This window comes from Acanthaster planci, linkage group LG03, assembly GCF_054643075.1.
Source record: "Acanthaster planci isolate LZ-2023a linkage group LG03, COTS_SCS, whole genome shotgun sequence".
NCBI lineage: Eukaryota > Metazoa > Echinodermata > Asteroidea > Valvatida > Acanthasteridae > Acanthaster > Acanthaster planci.
Window position 1 is genome coordinate 4,037,357 of NC_141779.1, and position 21,870 is coordinate 4,059,226.

At 40.2% G+C, this 21,870-nt stretch overlaps 1 protein-coding gene across 12 annotated transcripts in view; it reads right to left on the minus strand.

The window, feature by feature from the left end:
- The window catches only part of LOC110985049 (uncharacterized), a 33,416-nt gene that overhangs the window by 5,641 nt on the left and 5,905 nt on the right, over nucleotides 1-21,870 (minus strand). For 3 of the 12 annotated variants that reach the window (XM_087134439.1, XM_087134438.1, XM_087134437.1), the window contains exons 2-7: nucleotides 6,241-7,806; nucleotides 5,556-5,699; nucleotides 3,840-4,079; nucleotides 2,914-2,981; nucleotides 2,186-2,269; nucleotides 205-471 (exon numbers count right to left, since the gene is read on the minus strand). In XM_087134439.1, coding sequence (XP_086990565.1) covers nucleotides 205-471; nucleotides 2,186-2,269; nucleotides 2,914-2,981; nucleotides 3,840-4,079; nucleotides 5,556-5,699; nucleotides 6,241-7,717 — 2,280 coding nt within the window. In that variant the 5' untranslated portion in view covers nucleotides 7,718-7,806. The other 9 variants (XM_087134443.1, XM_087134442.1, XM_087134440.1 and 6 more) reach the window with 9 other exon arrangements.

A 21,870-nucleotide genomic window follows, 5' to 3' on the forward strand; every position in this document is an offset into this window, starting at 1 on the left:
AATTCACTTGACATAATAGTACCCAGATCTTTCAAATCCCACAACTTGGATTTTAGGATTTTGAGGGATCGAGGATGGTGTAACCTTACAACGTTAACTGCAGCACTGGGCATCATGCTACTTGGCAGATAAAGTATATACTGTGAGTCAGTCACTTTCTATGAGGGCTACCATTGACAGAGTCTCATTCAGTTTTGTCCTTACCCAGCCCCCTTGGCTGTCCAGCCAGGCAGCAAAGCGATCTCCGATGTACCGTAGGCTGTTGTCCTTGATTTCGTTGGCCCGGGAGCCAAAGTGCTGGGCGATCTTCATGGCCAGCTTGGTGAACTTGAAGACCAAGGCCAGCTGCTCAAAGCCCGTGTCCTGGCCAATAAGCGACTGCATGGTGTCGCGGAAGACGGCGTAGGTGTGGTCGCGGACCACTGACAGGATTGACTGTGGCGAGAAGGGGTGGAGGCGTTGGTTGTAGCGCTGTGAAGCGGCGAGGAGGGCCGCGGGGGGTAGCATCAGGGAGTGGGTTGTTGGTTTGGGTATTTTTTTTTCAAAATATTTCAAAATTACGACAAAACAATCAGGGAATTTCAAGAGAGCGAGCAGGGATGGAGAAGGATGGAATGGGGAATGGAGAGTGTCAACAAAGTGACAAGAGGATGAAGAAAGCATTTTGTGGCAGCGATATCGGTGGTAAAATGAAATGTTTGGGAGGGGGTTTTTGGTGTGGGGAGGGGGGGTTCAAAGACCAACCGATACAACATAAATGGAGTCAATTGCAGTGTGTATACAGGGCGCGGGTAAGGCCAAGAGGAAGGGAGAGAATTAGAAATAGGAACAATTAGTGTGGAAATTGTTAACGAAATTTAGATGTCCCACATTCCATGGGTTAAGCCAGCATGTTAGCTATCTCAACAAGACTTGCTCAGTTACAAAGTCATTCTTGTCACAGAGTTACTTGTACACTGTGCATTCTGACAGCGTACACCAATGTTTGTGATTACTCGTTGTGAACAGAAAATTCAAGCTATACCAAACTCCTGCTTGTCAATGTCACCCCTTGCCTCTTGTGCTTCAGCACAAATACGTATATGCTACATCTGTGCGGGTTTTCATGGAAGGGCAAAATGCATGAATGAATGTGTGCGCATGACGCAGGATCAGTTATGGGGTGTTAGGAATGAAGATGTCTGCATAGAATCCTGTCTTCTGTGACCATGGCATCAAGCAAAGACAGTCTCGGGCCATATTCTTAACTCAGCTTTGCATTATCCTGCTTCATGTCCATTTTCAAACAGACTCATTTCTCAAACATTCACAGTTGGAACCAAATAAAGATACAACAAATTTGGGTCTTGGATTAGACAACTTTATGTTTTCTGATTTTGCTTTCTCAAAAATGACATTTGAAACTGAAGCTGAGGATTGAAAAAATTCAACAGGAAACTTGGTTCCCTAACTACAAGGAGTGTCAATTATTTTGGAAAAACTAAATATGATAATATAACAGATTTCACTGCAATTGTTTAGAGAGAAAATTGAAAAAGCTGATTACATTAACAAAATTACTGACTAAATCCTCACAGTGCTTCAGAGAAGACTTCAACCTCGGGTTTAGCAAAGGTGGAAAGTGAGCAAAGCACTAACATGTCAGAACTGCCCTAACACTCTATACACTGTCAGGAAGGAGTAACTTCATAAGCGGAAATTTGATTTCTTACTGGCTAAGTATCTTTTCTTATCATTTCTTACAGTGCTGATGAACTGATGCATACATTTAAGCCAATTTTAACCTTAAGATTTTAGCCAAAAACTTTGATAGAAGGTGATGATGAAGGATATGTCTGTTTTGGAGGCATGATGGCAAAACAGCCTGCAGAGTTAATTGGCGGACGAATCAATTTCACAAGGTGACAGGATTTGAACCTTGATCACATTGAATGTAAAGGGCAGTGTCACTGTGCTAATTCCATCTGCGTAGTGTGCAAGGTGGGAATCCAACCTGAGCTGCCTCATATGGGACTCAAGGAAAGTAACACTGACCACCAGGAATTGATGGACTGCAGCTGAATTGTGGAAATGGCGTGTCAATGTAAGTACCTCATGTTAGTGGGTGTCCAAAGTGCATGAGCTAACTACTTGATGAAGCACGTAAGAACCACGTTATGGCATGAGAAACCTTATTGAAACGTACCGAGGTGATATCTACATCTGGTGACAAAGGCGATTGTATTGGATTGCCACTTAATCTAAGAAGCTCAAAAACAATCAGATCATTCTAAGGAAGGGATTCCAACACAAAAAGCAAATCAAATCAAAGTAATATAATCAATTAACAAATAAATTGGGTTTCTGATTTTAAAAAGACAACTGAAATGTTGAGAAAAATCAGTCTATGAATTTAATCAAACTCAAATCCAAAATGAAATAAAAAATATAGCATCCAGCAAATAGTGTCGTACATTTTTGGCAAATGTGCACAAACACTCAAAAATTGTCAGTTCTTTTAACAATCAATTATTATTAAACTTACAAACATATATATGTACATGTATGATTAATCTTGTAACATATCCTTTGATACAAAAAAGAGACCTGTATTCCAAAATTGTTAGTATCAAATGACAGTTTTGAAGTCTGCACGTTCAGCTTCAGAAGCATGTGATTTAGCATTTCATGTGCAATTTGATAGAAGCTGGGGAAGGTGGGCATTGGGAAGGTGACTTGCTCTGGTTGCTGCTTAGAGTACACAGTACACATCTGGACCAAGAATTAAAAGCAGGACGACCATATTTGCCACTGGAAAATCTGTGGATGCCTACGTTCCACACGATCAAAGAAACATCACTGGCGATGTATTTGAACGGTTTGACAGGGCTGCTCGGTAACCAGGCCTCACTGTGATTGGCTGATATTACTTACCACTCGGTAACCATCCACATGGTCCCGTATCCTTCCACCGATGCTATCAAACAGTCTATCATCCGATTCTGAAAAATTATCCACAAGATGAACCACAATAAAGACAAACATTGTCAAATCATAAAGACTCACACTGACCAGGAAGGCAGAAAAGATTTCAAAGCCTCCCCCCCCAAAAAAGGGGAAAAACACAGTTTTGCTTTAGAAGTTGAAATTCATTTCTCAGCAATGTAATCTTAGTAAGTGTACATGTACGGTACATGTAGACACAAACTGTCCTTGCAATCCCACACGCCACTAGTATACGAGAATTTTAGCAATTCTGTTGCTAAGTAATAACACGAAGTGCATTCCGAATGAGGGGTGATATTGTGCTTAACATTTTGAACATTTAGCTAAAAACTGACTTGGGCATTTTTTCTCCTGTGTTTCAATTAACCTTATTTTCATTTTGGGTTTTCAATGCAAATGCAAATTTAAATATTAATAAGAACAATTGTGATGTCGGCCAAGGAGAAAAATCTCAATATTGCATTGATGTGGGCACACAAGAATTCACTTTTTGTTTCATTTTTGCCATCCTAAATTTCCTTTTCTTTAGTGATTTATTGTTGTGTAAGTAATTTGAAAATAAGCCAACAAGCAACACTTGCTCGGACGTTTTTTTTTCGAGCAATTCTGGGTTCATAATTTGAACTGTAAAAACAAAGAGCGTCTTCACTGATTGACACTGCAGTAACAGCGCCCTCAGTTGTCGAGGGAAGCTTGGACTTTTCTTTATTGTCAACCTTAACAGGATGCCAACTCCTGAGTGTACCTTATTGTAAGGTACACTGCAGAAGAGTAGGAAGGTGCAAAACAAAAGGTGAAAACTTCACCGCATGGATTCTTTCAACAAAAAATTCAGAGCAGTCGGTAAACTTCACCTGTACTTCCGGTGGCTGCCGCCGCGCTCGTTTCCATAGGAACAGCTGATGCTCCCAGCTCCTTCGCTCGCTGTCTGGAAACGGGCCTGGCCTGTTCATCTTCCCCGACCAGACCCTCCTGGTACTCTGTCACAAACCGGTCTCCAATCTGGGCCAGCCGGTCGGCGATCCGCTTGTAGAATTCCTCCCTCTCCCGCTTGGACGGCCTCTGCAAAGTCGCATCTTCGTTGCCCCCATCAACTGCCGGGGGAAACAAAGGCAGCTGAAGTTTTGACTTCGTGTGGTTACAGCAAAGCCTTTCTTTTTTCCGGATTTTTTTTTTGTCTACCTCTACTTCATCAAGTTCCACAATCAATGGCGTCTTGATTACATCATCCTGTGCTTCTTTGACAGGTTTAAATTTATACACAGATTTCACAGGTATTTTGTACACATTTTTCCACCTTGTGCGTCATGTCTACCAGCACAGATAGTAGTTTGTTTTTTTTCCTGAAAAACTCATCAGTGCTCTATGAAAATCTGGACACTATGCTGCAAACAGACATACATGAACATGTACATTTAGATATCAAGGCTTTTTTTCTTTTCAGTTCAAAGACTTTAGATATACCATTCTCCAGTTAGAATACATCCCAATTAAAAAGCTCCATGCCAAAAAAAAAGAGTGCAGATTCTAAGCAGCCTTGGCGTGTTCAGTGAAATTAGTACCTTTGCTAGACAAAATGTCTGATCATAATTATACCAAACCTACGACTATAATTTATCTATTCTGTGGGGAACAACAAAAATACTTAAAAATGAGGATATTCTTCTTTGGTCAAGAGAAAAAAAATCGAACTTACAACAGGAGCCACAAAATCAAAGCTATCACAGTAACTCCCACATTCTTTATTCCAATATTCTATTGGTGGGTGGTGCTACCGTATGCCACTTATGCATACCACTGCATATAAAGCAATAGATTCCATGCACAAACAAGAGAGGGCGCCATATTCATTGGCAATGATGTCGCTCGGGGCCTAAAGGGTCCATTCACCATCACATGTATCAACTGGTACATTGCCGTTTGGGTCATTCCATGAGGTTGGGGCACAATTTGTGATGGTGTCCTTGTTACATGGGTAACTTTTACCGTCTGTCATGACCTGCAGAGTGGGTCATTTACATGTACTCTGTAAAAATAACACCCACCTCTGTATTCAGCCTTGCAAGATGTATAACAATGTCAATTTGGAATCCGCATGCAGGAAAATAGCTGTTCATTTTTACAGAACCGATGTCACAACTGACACCATCACAAATTGTGCCCTACCCTTGTGGAATGACCCGTTTATCAGGCACGTTGGCCATGATCCACGCAGATGTTGAATACATGTACACTGTATGCCTCACAGACTCGGTGTGCACTTTCAAAAGCAACTGGGGAAGAGTCGCAAAGGGTTACTGTCCACGTCAAAACATCCTCCCAGCTGAATATTAAAAGATGGCAGCACACATATTTCAATCACAGTTTTTTTGCACTCCTAAAGTATAGTTCGGGCAAATAGTTGATATTAGCCCCAATTGGTACATGTAAGTTGACAAACTATTTCCTTGGCCTATACTGGGGACTAGTTTGTCAAGGTCAAATACCTTAGGGCAATAGTATTGACTATCCACCCACGAATCATATTACACTTGTAAATTACCCAAGAAGAATGTTCCATTGAGACCTACCGCTCATGTCATCCTCAGTGTCATTGATCCCATCCGTTTCCAGGTCCGGGTCAATGTCATCCTGGGCAGTGGGCATGACGGGCTGTCGCGTGTCCGTGTCACGGCGGACATGGCCCGGGGTAATCCTGTCCAACTTGAAGACATCTGAGCAAAACGACAATGGGTGAATCAAAAACAAGGACGGTAAAAACAAGATGCCACTGCAGGAGTCAAACTCTCAAATACCCAAACTGTACACATACATGTAAAAGTTTAGTTAATATGGAGATCAGTTTGGTATTTTTGAGGGCCATCATCTTTAATAGTAATTTTACTGTGTTGGTTTTTCTTCCCTTTCTGAAGTGAATCTTTACCTTGCACGAGTATGTAAATTTTTCTCACATGCCAGAACCTGATCCTCTCTTTTACATAAATTCCCAGGATTCTCATGATTGTCTCTTTAAACATACTGGGAAGGGCATTTCTCTCCAAAACAGAGTAAAAATATTTCTAGAGAAATCAAAATTGACTGAAATAACAAAATTTTAATGACTGTGGGACTGTTTCCCATTCTGTGCCCAACGGAATTTTTTTCTTGCAGCATGTCATGAGCAATGTTCGTGTGATGAGATTTTGCGGGGGAATGTCCCTTGTTGATTTGGATGCATTGTTCTATTTTTAACTATTATTTGAAATGTTCACTTGCCATTAAGTCCCTGCCTTGCTCGTTCGTGCCGCCTTGATCTCGTCAAGTTCAGGCTCCTGGGCCGTTGTGTCCTCTGGCCTGATCCTCCGGACGACCAGTCAGATGACATTCCGGACTCCTGGGAGCTGGAAAGGACTGAGGAGGGGGTCTGGGTGCCCGTAGAGCCCAGCCCACAGTGCTCTGGCTCTGGGGCGCTTCTCCGAGATGGTAACTTATCCGCCCTCTGGGCGTGGAGCTGAGAATCACTGCCGGTAGCCTGCTGGGCATGGCGCAACTGGACGCCATTGTGGATCTCCTTTAGGAGCTTCCTCCGGTCAAACTCCGTCAGGCTCTGGGTGTGGTCGTAGTCGCTGACCGAGGCCCAGTCAGCATTGGATGTTGTGTCTGAGGGCGTAGCCCCGGCCAGGCTATCGTCGGTGGGGGTCGACGCACTCTTCCGCGGCTTCCTCTTGAGCTGGAAACTCGGCCATCGCCTTGTTTTGCTCCCATCTTTGGATTCTGATGAGGCCGAGTTTGGTGGGGTGGGAGTCCTTGTCTCTGACTCGCAACTCTTCAGAGAGCTTTTGCGGGAGTCCCGTTTGAATGTCCTTTTCAGTCTGTTGGCAAAGCCAGTACGCTTCATCTCTTGGTGGACTTTAGATCGACTGGCCGAGGTTTCATCGGGACCCACTGGGGCCTCTTTCTCCTCTGAGTGGTCATGCTTCCTCTGCATGCTAGGAGAGCGGATGATTTGCTTGGCTTTGTCCAGCAGGCTTTTCCGCCTTTTGGGCAAGTCCTTCTTCTTCACATCTTTCTTAACGCCATCTTTGTCATGCTGGGCATAGCCATTGCCTGCTGCCCGCAGCTTTTCAAGTTCTTCCTCGGTCAACCGCCCAACCTGCAAGCGAAGGGTGGACGGAGCTGAACGAGACTTCTCCTTGTCCATTTCATGATCAGACGATGACAGCTCGTCGTCTGCCGATGACTGCTCGCGCCGCACATCTCCCGGCAAAACAGAGTTCTCCAAAGCTCTGCTGAAGCTCCCCTTGCTTCTTGTCAGGGTTGCCTCCTCAAAATCTCCACTGTTGCGATAGTCGCTGGAGTCTGTGCTCATTGTGGAACAAATCGAGACTGTGTTATTCCGTGGGGCGCGGTCTTTTTTTCTCCTCCGTTCCTGACTGAAGAATTCCTTCTGCAGGATGGCATCGTTCATGCTCATGCTCCGCCTCTTCAAGAACATCTCCATGACCTTCTCTGCCTCCTTCTTGACAATGGGGATGCTGCTCTCCTTGTTCACCATCAGAGGGGAGCATTTAGGGCTCCGCCCCTTGGAGCTTTTCCGGGCCTTTAGGGTTCCCGATCGGGAGGAGGGGGGAGATGGAGCGGGCTCGTCCGCATCCATGTAAGGTATCTCTCCGGATGTCTCCATCTCCAGCGTTGTTGCCGAGTTCAGCCGGACGTCTGCCAGCTGGTGACCAGTGTCTGGTGTGGAGTCCATGGTTGCACACTGCTGATCAATGCAGCTTTGGTAGGTCACTAGTATACCACGCAGTTAGAGTTCACTTGCACAACAATCGATCAATTAGCCTGTACAAAACCAAAAAAGATAATAGTCTGTACCATCTACTGAAATCAGCATCTGACCAACAGCATAACAAATAGAGAACAACTTGGTGTTACAAAAATAATAAAATGTCATCTATAATAATAATAATCCAATACATGATACTAAAGTATAAATGTACAATAGATGAAAATGTCAACAGACCGGTCGGCCCAGTAACAACTAACATGATTTACAGTATATTTAATTCACATTAGGACATTATGAATGTTGGTTTGAAAGAACATACCGTTAATTTCAGACTGTCTGCAAAATGTGAAAATGAACCATACATGTACATGTACTTTTACAGGCACATGTACGGTACCAGTTCATGTGTAAAGGTACAATGTACAATGTACAGGTGTACATGTACAATGCACCACTACATGAATATTAAAACCCTAAGCCCCTGGCGTGTATGTCAAATCGTACTGAAATTGGAGGATTTGGGACTGTTAGGGTTAATTAACTGAAATGTACACGTACAAGTTTACATACATACATGTACATTTTGCCTTGTTACATTATCATGTACATGATGTACATGTGTGTGGTACACAATACAATTTGTGTGGCATTCACTTCATATACACAAATCACTACAAACATTTGTGCTGATGTTTATCTGAAGAAAAAAAAAATGTACAGAAGACGTGCACTGTACATGTGTAAAATGCAGAAACTAACAATTCCAAACAAAACAGTCTACTGATTACACTGTCTAGAGTGTACACCTACCGTACTGATACAGAATTTAAGTACCCCTGACTTCTACATGTACACCGTAGAGGAAACGATACCCTTGTGAGTGACAAATTCTTGTCTTTAAGACAGCAAAATATACACACAGCTGATGACTATATGGAGGCCAGAATATTCCACTCCAAATCCTGTTTATCTGGAAGTAGTGAGCATATAAATGCACCAACCACTAGACGTGCCACGACACGACAACCGCTCAGCAGGCCTTTATCTAGGAAGAACAAACCCCTCCCGGCTCAGCATCCTACCTCTTACATCACACACGGCCCGCATCCTCCAAGAGATGAGATGAGGGATGGAAGATGAGTCATCTTAAGGTTCAGCAGGGGCAATCTCCTCTCTGCTGGTTGACGTTTAACCGACCGCCCCCTTGAACTCACGTACAGTACCAGTGCACGAGCATGTAACATACATGTACATGTACGTGTACGTGTCGGGCGAGCATTCTAGGCAAATAGTGAGCATTCAAGGTGATCATGTACGTACAGTGCATGCATGTGTGTGTGCATTACTGATGGTGTGCACATTGTGCAAAACTATGCAAAACGTGAAGGGACACATTGTGTTGGTGGAACATGACTGGCATGTGAGCGTACAAAGTACACTCTACACATACATATGTAAGCACTCCCACCCGACAGTTTGTGTGCAAGAGCTATGCAAGAAATTGCAAAACTATGCAGGAACAAATAAACACGGTGATGGGGTTGAATTCCCCAAAACCTACTCACAACAGTTTTTTGCCCTCACTTATTACAGCATTTCCAGTTTTACTACAAGGATTGAAGGAAAAGCTAAAAACAGCGAGAATATGATTTTGCATTTTCAATGCAATATTTTTCTTTTAATTTGTTTTTTTTTTAAGTTTCTTTCAGCGACACATGAACATGTATATATAAATGAAACTTTGCTTTTGGTGCAACAGAGAATTGTACATGTACATTTCTTGTCTGGCATTAAAGCTCAGCACTGAGAAACTAATTGTACATGTATGCACCCCTGACAAACTGGGAATTGGTCATTTCTTACACTTGGAAATCAAGTTTGCTTGATTTTAAAGTACATGTACATGCACCAGTACATATGTCCCCAAACACCTTCCACCTCATGATAATACATACAAGTACTTACCCAGATAACCTAATGACACCTTTGTAAACATGTACATGTACTGTAGCTTGAGCAGTTTTTTCTGTTACAATGCCCAAGTACTGCATTGTCTCAGACCATCTGTACACAATACATGTACATGTACCCTACTGCCTCCTCACAAGACGTCGCTCTGACAGACTAATTGCAATCTGGACAATGGGCGGCTGGATTTCCACGAAACGGTGAATTATGCAAATAAGCCACGGGTACTCCCATGATACATAGAGCACAGTCCATTACAATGTACATCAATCAACCTTTCTACATGTTTGTATAAACTGTGGTCTCTTAACAAGGAATACAAGCTGTCTCCGTTTTGCACATGTACACGTAAATTTCAAGACAGAAATTTTTTTGTAAAACTTCTCCATAATTTCAAAAAAAAACCAAAACATTTTGCTTGCACAGTGAAGACAAAGATGAATGCCCATCACACATATATCGGGTACCGGCAGATTTTTCTGCCTGGTCGTTGCCTTCTAATTACTGCTAATTTATTTTGAGTGTTTGTCACAGTTGTTTTCACTTTTTGCAATGACATGAAGAACATAAATTTGTGCATCATGATACCGGTATATTTACATGTACATACAGCAGAGTACACAGTTTCAATATGAATAAAATGCGTGTCAAATAGGACAACTACCGTCCATGTATAAGGAAATATCAGTCCACCTGTTTAAGTTGTTCATCATAACTTTGTGAAAAGGAACATTGTGCAACACAATTGATTAAAATTGCGTACAGTGCGTGCACCGGGGTATGAACACATTTTCTCAGAAAACCAAACACGTAGCAATATGTACATTTACATACACGTACGTACATGAACATGCAGAATGCACCTGTGCAAGTGTGAACAACTCATCCACTGACTGTCAGTCAACAGCAGACATTACACATTAATTGTTCCAGTGAACATCCTGTTTCCGGACACCTGGTTCTATGATGGACATACAGTGCCTACAGGGTACATGTGCATGCACAATCACAATGTACCTGATGATTCACTCTTGGGATATTCTGTGGTCCTGCTATCCTGCATTTCCCTCATTTGCAAACAATGCATTTGGGGCAACAACCCCTGTTGTTTTTTTTCTCTCTCTCTATTTTCTAACAACAGATGGCTGGTTGACACTGCTTTCTAATTTACGAGCTTGTTTAACATTACAGGAGAGGGTTTTTTTTACAGTGTGGTTTTCAGGCATGTGAAAAACCTGTGTGTAGAGAAATGAAATGGACCTTGCTAAGGTACATCTGTCAACCACAGAAATGCAAAAATGTTTTTAAAAACTGGCAAATGTATAAACATGAAAAATATAAAACTGAAATTTGCAATCAAGTACCCCGGTGCTTCTAAAACTAAAATCAGTTTTTCAGATGTTGTTTCAATTTGAAATAAAATTTAAAGACGAGTGGCACTGAAATAAAAGGTCCCAGTACATGTAGTGTACGTGTACATGTATACCAGTGCATTTGTTTTTTGAACAGTCTCCGTCAGCACAGTTGGGGAATTGGTTACATTTCATTTCCGTAATTACAAGGAGCACAATTTGTGACCGTGTCACTTGTTACATCCAGGGCATGCGAAATTTTTCCCCTCTGTCATGACGTCATTTACAATTACATGTACATGTACTCTGTGAAAATCACACACACTTCTGTCTTCAGCCTTGCAAGATGTACAACAACGTCATTTTGGAATCCGCATGCAGGGAAATAGCTGTTCATTCTTTACGGAACCAATGAACAACTGACACCATCACAAGCAGTGCCTTACCCTTGTGGAATGACCCATGTACGAGTAACCATACATGTAGTCTTGTAAAGGCATAACCAGTCCTGTGTATACTGTACAGTGTACTTCCTCAACTTTAGTCGAATCCACCTCTAAAAGTTTCAGCATCTCCAAGAAATGACCTGTTGTATACACACAGGAGTTAGCCTACTGTACATGTATATTTACAGTTTAAAGAATCGCACAATATTGTTTGATTTTAAAGTCACAATGATTTAAATCAAATTTATAAAAAATCTACAACCACTGCACACAATACCGTTTTGTTCAATGGAGTCCATATTTATGTACCTTATTTATGTAACTTACCAGTAACTAACAACACGTATCTTGCTTGCAGAATAACAACAGGTAGACATGTACATACACATAAACAAAACTGAAATTTTTACAATAACTCCACAATTAGTCTACTTTTATATATACCAGAAAGTAAAGGCGCTTGGGGGCACATGACCTGGGCTGTGTCTAATATACATCTGACATCACTAAAAGGTTGCCGCCTTTCTGGTTTTTTACAACTTCTGGGGGTGACAGCAGGACTTCCCCACTGAAAATATCGCAAACATGCCATTGTTCCCTCACTTTTGTTAATGGGGCTTTTTTTTGGCGAGGGGATTCAACGTGTGTTTAAGGTACTGACTTACAATGTACAAGTACATGTATCAACAAAAAAATAATGTAAAGCTTACCTATAGCTTGGATGAGACAGCTCAGGTTTTTTTTTACGGGAAATTGAAAAAAATGTATTGAAAAAGACCACCTGAAAGACAGGATTTCCGATGAAATTCAAAACGCGTTTCTGAAAGTTTAGACCCAAATTGTGTAACTTCAGGTAACAGTGTAAGGGAATGCGGATTGAACATTTCACAAAATACATGTATGTTCTTCTTGTATGTTTGTGGTTTCTACGTACCACTCTAAAAATACATGCACATGTACATGTAGATCCGCTTACTTGTGGTTATTAGAGTACACAGCCGGATGGTCCAGGAAATCAGTTGGCCTAATTCCCAGTCAATCAAGAACTTAGAAAATCACGATTGTTAACCAGTAAACAGCACCAGATCGTACAGGTACATGTATATTACACCCACAGTAATATTGCTCTAGGGCAATTCCATGGTAACAGAAGGACATTCAGACAGCATTTTCATGTTTTAACACAATATCACGAAGACTTTTTTTGTTAAAATCAAGTTAATACGGTTAATACATGGTGACACCTAAAACCTTTCAATTCCGCCAAAGTTTTGATCAGACTTATTTGTCATTTATAGATTATGCATATTAATGAGGTCAGAATAGGACATCAAAACCGACATGGATATTTCAAGTATGGCACATTTTCTCAAAACTCCGTGAAGTTTCTTTGCCAATGTTATTTCAAAGTTACTAAATACAATCTATGATGTTTTGTGAACATTCAGCCTTATTTAAAATGACTGATTTATGTTTGGTAATCTCATAATAACAAAAAACATTAATTAAGATTTGGTAACGGAAGGACAATTGAATGCTCAATCTACTAAATGTACACTGTACGCAGTGAAAGTTGTAGATAATTTTTGTTGGAAAGTGCAATTTAATAAAAATCTAACTAGTAATACAATATAACATGACTTAAAACTAATCTTTTTAAGTTTAAACTATCCCAATAAACAACCAATTAAACACTAATTAAGCCAGTGACTAATTATCAGCTAGTAACGAATAGAAAATATAAAAGAATGACTACTCATATAGTCATTGTGTTTCAGATTGGTTTCAAAATGGATTTTGCCTGTTATAAAACTTGTCCAAAACATGAATTCAACATGTACACTATCTTAATTGGGTGTCACATGTACACGGGATACATGTAAGTTATCATACAATTCCCATGAATCTAAATGTACATTTGTAGGGGTTACATACATGTACATACAGTGTGCATCACAGACAAATAAATGCATAGACCACTAGTCTTTCGCATATAACCGTGAATTTGAAAAGTATGGGCAAACAATGCACGAAGCGACAGATGACAGTGCATTCAGTGCGCATTACGCGCAATGCACTTATATTTCCTGTATTTGTTTACATGTTCTCCCAACCTACTTTTTCCTTTTTGCTCTTCGTTGCTCTTACACGTATCTCTTCTTTTCAACTGTTGCAACTGCCTTGTTTTGAATCCCTTTGAGCCAGATAAATTGAGCCAGAAAAGATAAAATTACAATTGAAAAATGGCTTCATAGAATTTTCTGGCTGGAATTCTTCAACTGTGCGTAAATTCCCTACACCATGGGGTGAATTTGCCTATAGTTTTGATTTTAGTCGGGCGCCAAGCAGATAACGAAAACCCTGTAGTTTGGATAGGACCTGGCGGTCTATGCATTTATACATGTACGTCTCTGGTGTGCATACACTGTTGTATGTGTTTAAGACTGGTCAGCTTGTTTAAAATTGCTTAAAATTCCATTACCTGTACGTATATATGTATGGAACTTGGATGGAATCTTGGTCCTCAATAGACTGTACTCAGTGTTACTGAACATATAAGCAAAGCATGTCTGAAACTTGGCAAATGCTCCTTAATTACATATAATTTATCCCTAACCCCCTTGGGACCTCAGAAATCCTGCATAACCTTGTTGGGTTCAGCATAGTTAGGGTTAGTCTCTAATTTTGGGGGGGGTGTTTTTAATTTAATATATTTGTAAGTACACCGTTCTGTTCAATGAAGATTATTTCTTTTACTGCTCCAGTCAAGTTGTAGTTGTGGACACACTGAATGCTGTACAGTTAAATAACCACACATTACAAAGTGGGCACGTTCAAGACAACTCACTCATTTCCTGAGTACATGTGATGGAGTATGGCACTGAAAGGCGTCTAATAAGCAAAACAATCGATACCTGAAGAAAGCAATCAGCTCTCCAGTATAACTCTGGAAAGCCTATTAACACTTTTAGTTGTGATCTGATGTCACAACATCAGTCATAACAAAATTCAGCGGCTGTTTTGGTCCTTCCGTTACCAACCAAGGGCAAGTATTAATTAGCTATAATTAAAAGAGTAGGGGGCAAAAAAATGACTTTAATGGTATGATGTTGTAGGTCTACCTAAACTTACTTTGCATTGGTCTTTTTTAATTATTTTTTCCTTCAAATCTGAAAATATACTAAAAGCATGTACTTTTACGTTAACGGAAGGACACTCCAGTGGGGCAAAATGTTTGAGACCACTGAAACATAACGAATGCCGCAAAGGTCAAAACACAGACCAGATATCCTTTAAACAATCTGAACACTTAATGTAACCACAAATACAGCCAACTTCCATTTTTATTAGACACACAGGGTGCAATTCATCGTCCTATCATTTTTCCTCATTTTTGGAAAAAAAAATTACATAATCATTGATTTTTACAACCAAATAATGAAAAAATTACATTACAACATGAACACAGTAAAGTATAGACCCTCAGCATTCATTTGAGACCAAATTCGTTTGTGATGAATTTTAAATTTTCACCCTCGTGTCCACCTTTGCGTGGAATTGCCCATCTGTCTTCAAAGAGGGCAATATGGTCACAGCTTGTGCAATACATGTACATGTATCCCCTTCAAAGCCATCCCCAAACCTTGCAAAAGAACTGCCCCGAATGTGGCACATTCCACGTACCCGTAAAACATTTACTACAGATCAGCAGTTCCAATTCCTGTTGCAACTTGCAGGGTTTCCGTACCTCTTGGCCTCTGCAATAAATGTGTTCAAACAGACCTACCTTCTACGTGTACGATAAATCAACCTCACTTTTTTTTTCATGGGCACTTTCTATTCTAAGATCCTAACTAACCTTGGTGGATGCCTACCCACCTGCCGGGTACATGTACATGTACAAACACTGTGCATGTAGTTAGGATGGTCCCAACTAGGTCCGGCCCAATTACTTAGACATGTACTGGTACTTTGCAAATTTCTATAGAAAATTTCTCAACCTTCACGTGTTTTGCCACTCACATCTAGCAGAATTAATCAAAAATTACCTCAACGTGGTATTTCATCCATGACCCAAATACAACCTACATTGTACATGTACATGTACTGTAACTACACATTCTCCACGCATACAGACAAACTGACACTGACGTAATTTACTGGTACAGGTAATGTATGGCAGACAATGGCACACAGTGCTACAGTTGGGCTGGCCCATCTGTGGTGCTATATAGCACAGCTGGGACTGTCCCACTATCACAATCACATGCACTGTGTACATATGCAAGTATACAATTTGGACAGATTTGTGGGGGTGTGACAACATCATTGTGTCTGAGGTCTACTGTGGAACTCACTAACACAGGGGCTGAAATTTAAAGGTCATCTTTCTAAAGTAACGTACCCGGTAAAGGACCGGTAGATACTACCAGTACAAGACACTCAAGAGAATGTTTTTGTAGGAATCTTCAACAATACCCTCCACTGAATTTGTAAACTAAAAATATGTATAAATTGTATCACAAAAATGTTGGTGACTTTGTAGCCCTACATGTACATGAAAGTTGTGTAAAATCTGTGCATGGCCATGATCAATAATCCTAAATACATTGTTCATGTACTTGTATTAGTACTGTACAGTAAGTGCACATGGTAAGTTACTATATATTTTAACGAATTTTTTCTACTTCACATCTTTGTTTGGATAAAAAACCCTAATTAGATCACTCCAAATGTGCAATCAAAGAACCTTTAGTGTATTTCAATGTTGTCCCATACTTGACAGCAGGCAGGTTCCACAAAGTATGGCCCACTTATGTTAACTTTGGGGGTTTCATTTCTGAAGTGAACAGCGGTGAATAAATTCACAATGTCTGATGAAATGCGGGGAGTCATGACTGATATCAGGAACAATGATGACTGTGCCCATCTTTCAACTTAACAAGAGTTTTGAAGGACATAAATAACCTGTCGATCCTAGCCAACTAAAAGTTACCAGGAAGTAAATGTTCCTGTGGTAATTTTGAATGGATTTGTTTGTGGTGAAAGATGATATTTACATTTCCAAGGATGGATTTGTACCAGGGGAAGTTCATTAATTTTGGATTTTTGCCCTGCCCGACGTGTATAATAATACATTGTATACTCAGTGATTGCCCCCGAAGGCTTGTGGAAAAATCAGCGCAAATCCATCCTTGGAAATAGTTTTTCGCAGTACCCTCTGCTACATCTGACTCAAACCAGCCAGCTGACAGTGGTCGAGTGGTTAAGACGTCTGCACTAGTAATCAGGATGTCATGGGTTCGAGTCCCACCCGAGTACGCTTGTGGGTTTTTTTCAGAAGCCTTCGGGGGCAAACACTGAGTATACAGTGTTATAACACACGTCGAGCAGGGCAAAAATCCAAAATTAATGATATTTACATACTACATATATCAAAACCATAATTACACAATTAAAAAACATGTCTCACAATTTATCAGGTCCCAAAGTCAGCAGTTCCAAACGACACGCTCTAATTTTCAAGATGTCATGCTCTAAGTTCTCAATTTTGTTTTAATTTTGAGCAGGGATATCTCCAAAACGAACGGCAAAATCAACATCATACATGTAAATAGAATTTTCAAGCACTACAGGGTGCATGTGACAGCATTTTCGGTACATTTTCAGTCCAAATTTTGTAACATCATCAAAATGCTGTCAAATATGACGTTCCCAAAGACCATGTTGAACACATTACATAGTGTATTTTTGAGGCAGCCAAACAAAAAGATTATTTTCAAGGGTATGAGACCTGGTGCGTGTACATGTACATGTAGATTTGCTGGTATAGTGGGAGTGATTTTTAACAGAGAATGAGGAGAGCCAAATCTTTCGTCTCATTTTTCGTCAGTTTTGTGGTATTTTCCCGGGCACATTTTTCTTTCAAGGTCTTTCTGAAGGTTTGAAAATACATCTGTTGAAAAATGCATGTATACATACATGTATGCTCAATTTTCTGTTGAGGGAAGTTTTTAAATCAAGTCATTTGGTGTAAACATGTTACTTTTAACGACTTCAACTCTGTTTGATTTGCACTAGTAGCCAACCAAATGTACATCTACAAGGACACAGTCTGCCTAATTATCACCAAATAATCCTTTAATTATAAATCTGAAGGTGCAATTTTGTGTTTTACTTGTAAATGACCAAAGACGGTCTTTTAAAAATTTTGAAAAATGACACGTGGAGTTGCATTTTGGTTCCTTGTTGAAGAACATACCAGCAGTAAAACTGCGTGGACTTGTTAAAAATCATAATTTTTAAGCTAAGCACTGTGTCCTGAATGATGCATCTGCATGTACATGTATTCCTTCCTCCATGGACACATTTACGAGTAAGTAATTTACAGTTGTGGAGCATCCATGACAGCAAAACTTAACTGCCCTTTGCTCGACCTCGCTTCTTCAAGACAGAGAGTTCACTGTACTTTTGGACACAGAACTGCACCTGGCCTCCATCTATGAAGACAGAAATTATACTTAGAAACTTCTGAGGTTAATGACCTGACTATCATCAGTCAAGCAAAAATGGGGAGAGTTGGCTAAGGCAAAGGTGTGAGGTTGTTAACTGCTAATATAAATCAAGATTGACTGGCAAGGCATCCATTACCATTACAGCCAGTTAGTGGTTAGGTGTAAACTGGGTGGGTGTTGACAGGGTCATTTTCAAAATGGCCCGGGGTCACTTTAGAAATGAGAGACTCAAAAATCTGAGTGAGCCCATGTTGTGAAGCACGGCTGTGTGAGGGTTTATTTCATGGTCAGTCTTCTCATTGTGCTAGTTTTCTCAGAAACAGCCTTTCCATTCATGAAAGCACATGGCAAAACTTCAAAAAATAATGGTTCCCAAATAGTTTCAGTACATGCACCCAGTATGTGTCATGATCTGGTGGACTGTAAAGTCCATATACTAGTACATGGTTAGATTGAAATGCTTCGTGTTCAAAATCGCAAGGAACCAAATGACACAAAAGCCTTTAGATAAACATGTAGATGGCAAAATAAATTTAGTCTCGAAGAGGCACTGCAATCCAGCGTACATGTACACGTAACTGGACACTTGTAAACTTTTCTGGTCAGTCTCACAGAATGCATTCAAAGTCACCAGTAATTTCCCCACAGCTTTTGAATACAGAACTGCAATTTCAACATTTTCGCCATGTAAAACTACTTTTATAGCCATGTAAAACTACTTTTGTAGCCAAATTTTTTTCCCATTTTTAGGATTATGAATATGGAGGAAATAGTGGATATGATAAAAAAAATTTAACAAAATTTGCTTCTAACTCAAAGTCAGCCAGTATTTCATTAACAAGGAAACAGACAGGGGAAAATTGGGAGACATCAATGCTGTTCTGGCTGTGGGACACTTTACACAGTGAGTAACATTCAAATAGATACAAGTACTTTACTTTTTTTTGAGACGAATAGCCTCTGCCCATGAATCACTAGTTTGTTTGGAAAAATAAAGATCAAATAAATTTGGCCAAAATTGATCCCCTCCATCTGTTCAAAACAAACATCAGAACTACGGAAGGCCATGACCAGTGCTGTTTAGTCCAAAAAGCTGATCTACGGAGCTGTTAACTTGGTTGCCAGCGTTCATCATGTTCATTGGAGCTGGATCGGGAATTTCGACGCATTCTTTTTTTCCCATAGGTTTTTTATTTTGCGGGGTTTTTGCCGATCCCATGATCAGTGTTTAATTAATGCTTTGATTATTTAAATGTTCACATGTGTATGATATTGTATTGGTCTGTATTTGTAAATATTAATGTTTGTCGTATTTGTCCATTTTACTTTTCATCATGAGTTTCTAACTATTGTACTAATTTATGTTGGCAGGGCCCCAATGGAAACCAGTTTGAGACTGGGCATACCCTGGGTAAAGAAATGGAATAAATAAAGATAAAAATCTAAAATCAGTGTCAAGTTACACTGTATGCAAACTACCCCATCAGTTAAATGTACATTGGGAAGATCAGAACAATAATCAACATAACGATAAAACCACTACACTCATTGATCCATGTTCAACATCGTTACAAAAACAGTCACAAAACTCACTGCAAATCAAACTAGCCAAAGTTACGAGAGACTAATTTCACAAAAAAGGAAAAGAAAATCTTGAAATTAAACCATGTACTGGTACAGTACTATCATGTACATGTAGGCCTACATGTACATGTATATGTACATTGTACATGCAATATCTACAGTACACATGTACATGTATTGTACTGTCATGTCCATGTATACACATACGAACGCATACTACACGTAGGTAGATTTGTACATGTACATGTAGGATGACTTATCCTGATATATACATGTATGTGCACATACAGTCAAACCTCGTTAATAAGAGGTCCTTCAGACTTGGCATATTACCTTGTCATAAAAGAAACATTGTATTATCAGGAAATAAAACAACGAAAAACAAAGGACTGGGACCACAAAATTTCCTTGTGATAAGCAGAATGCTGTATTCACAGTGCTCTCATTAACAAGGTTTGACTGCACATGTACATGGCATGTACAGACCTGTATCAGGACATAATGCATGTCTTGCTTTCAAGACAAACAATGAACCACCTACACAAACATGACTGTACCATACAATTTCACAACGACCACAACAGTCCCCCAAAATTTGTCATCAACAGCACCCCACAGTCAGTGGGTTCAACGACCAACCAGATCTATTTATATAATACATGAAGGGCTTTGTTGTTGCTTGACCATGTGATGGCCAAGTCAATTCCTGGAAAATGAGCAGGCACTTAAAAATCTCTGAGCAAACCATGCCACCAAAAACAAAACAGAAGAAAATCAACCTGAAACAGACACCCGGATACAGGGCACACCAGAAAGTTCTGTATGGAGTACTGTACATTTTTTATGTAAAGTGTGCAAAGTTGCAAACTCCCTCGTGTGGTGCATAATGGAGACATTTGCGAGCCAGATCTATTTGTGCACGTACATGTACATGTATGCCATAACTTTGGATGAAGCACACACATACATGTACATATCTATATGTACTTGTACATATACCTGTATGTACACATACGGTACCATAGTGTGTCCGCATGGGACATGCTGCTGGAGCTTTACCAGTAAATTTTATGCCTTTAAATTTAAAACTTCAATTTTATACTCCTCCCCTACAAATTTGTCATGGCAACCAAACTTCTTCCACATAAATTTTCCTGTAAGAAGGCACAAAACTGATAATGGAACACAATTTTCAGTTTCACAGGTGACCTACTTTTTAACGAATACGATTCATGTGTCACTTAGGGCCTAATTTCTCATAAATCCTTTGAGATATGGGAGTCTATCAATGTCATGCCCAATTGTACACAGAGGCTCTGATTGCACAGAACCGGCTTTAATATCAAACAAACAGCATGAGACATCAGTGCAACAGAAACGTGATATGAAATGGTAGTTCACTGTATCATGAACTCGTGCAGGGAATACAAGACCGGGTTGGAGAGTCTAGCCGCTTGGAGACCTGTACCAACACGTAGACAGACGCTGGGGCACACCAGGCACAGCAGAATCTTTGGGAAAGGCTGCTAAATATAGACCTTGTATTGATTATGAAGTTGCAAATTACGGGCACACGGTATGAATTCTTGATAAAGCCCCTTAAGACAAGTTGGGCTACTGATGGAATCCATATTCTGCCTCAGTCTGATTATAAATAATTTGAGGAAGTTGGAACCTCCTTTTGTGTCTGAAAAATTAGACACAAAATGTCACCGGATATCAGCTCACGCCCACAGGAGTTGTTATCAATGTGCACTGATTTCTTTACAGCCTGTCATGTCTTTTCTTTGCGCTGTCTTCCTTTCAGGCAACTAAATTTCTCAAAATCTAATAACGAGTGCCTCAGAACAAACCTGATAAAGTTTCAAATTGGGCAATCGTGTATATTCTAAGAAATATAATATTTTGGGATTTTGCTTTCAAGTGAAAAGTTACAGAGTCATGTTTCGAACTGCACCTACATGTAGATTCAGCTTCTGAAAGACAGTTTCATGGTTAGTTGGATGCAGCTATGCAATCTCTATGTCAATGTCACAGATACTTCTTTGCACCAAAGCAACCGAGGAGTGGGAGGGTGCAGATGAGCTCTCCGGTCCTGGGGGAATCTGCCACGTACCGGCAACTTGACAGGGACTATGGGTCCGCTATTAAAGAAGAGCAATGGTGACCCATTAGCACTTGGGAGCAACGGACATTTGATAATGTGGGTGTGTGTGTGTGTCTACATGAGCTTTGCAACCACGCTTTAATTT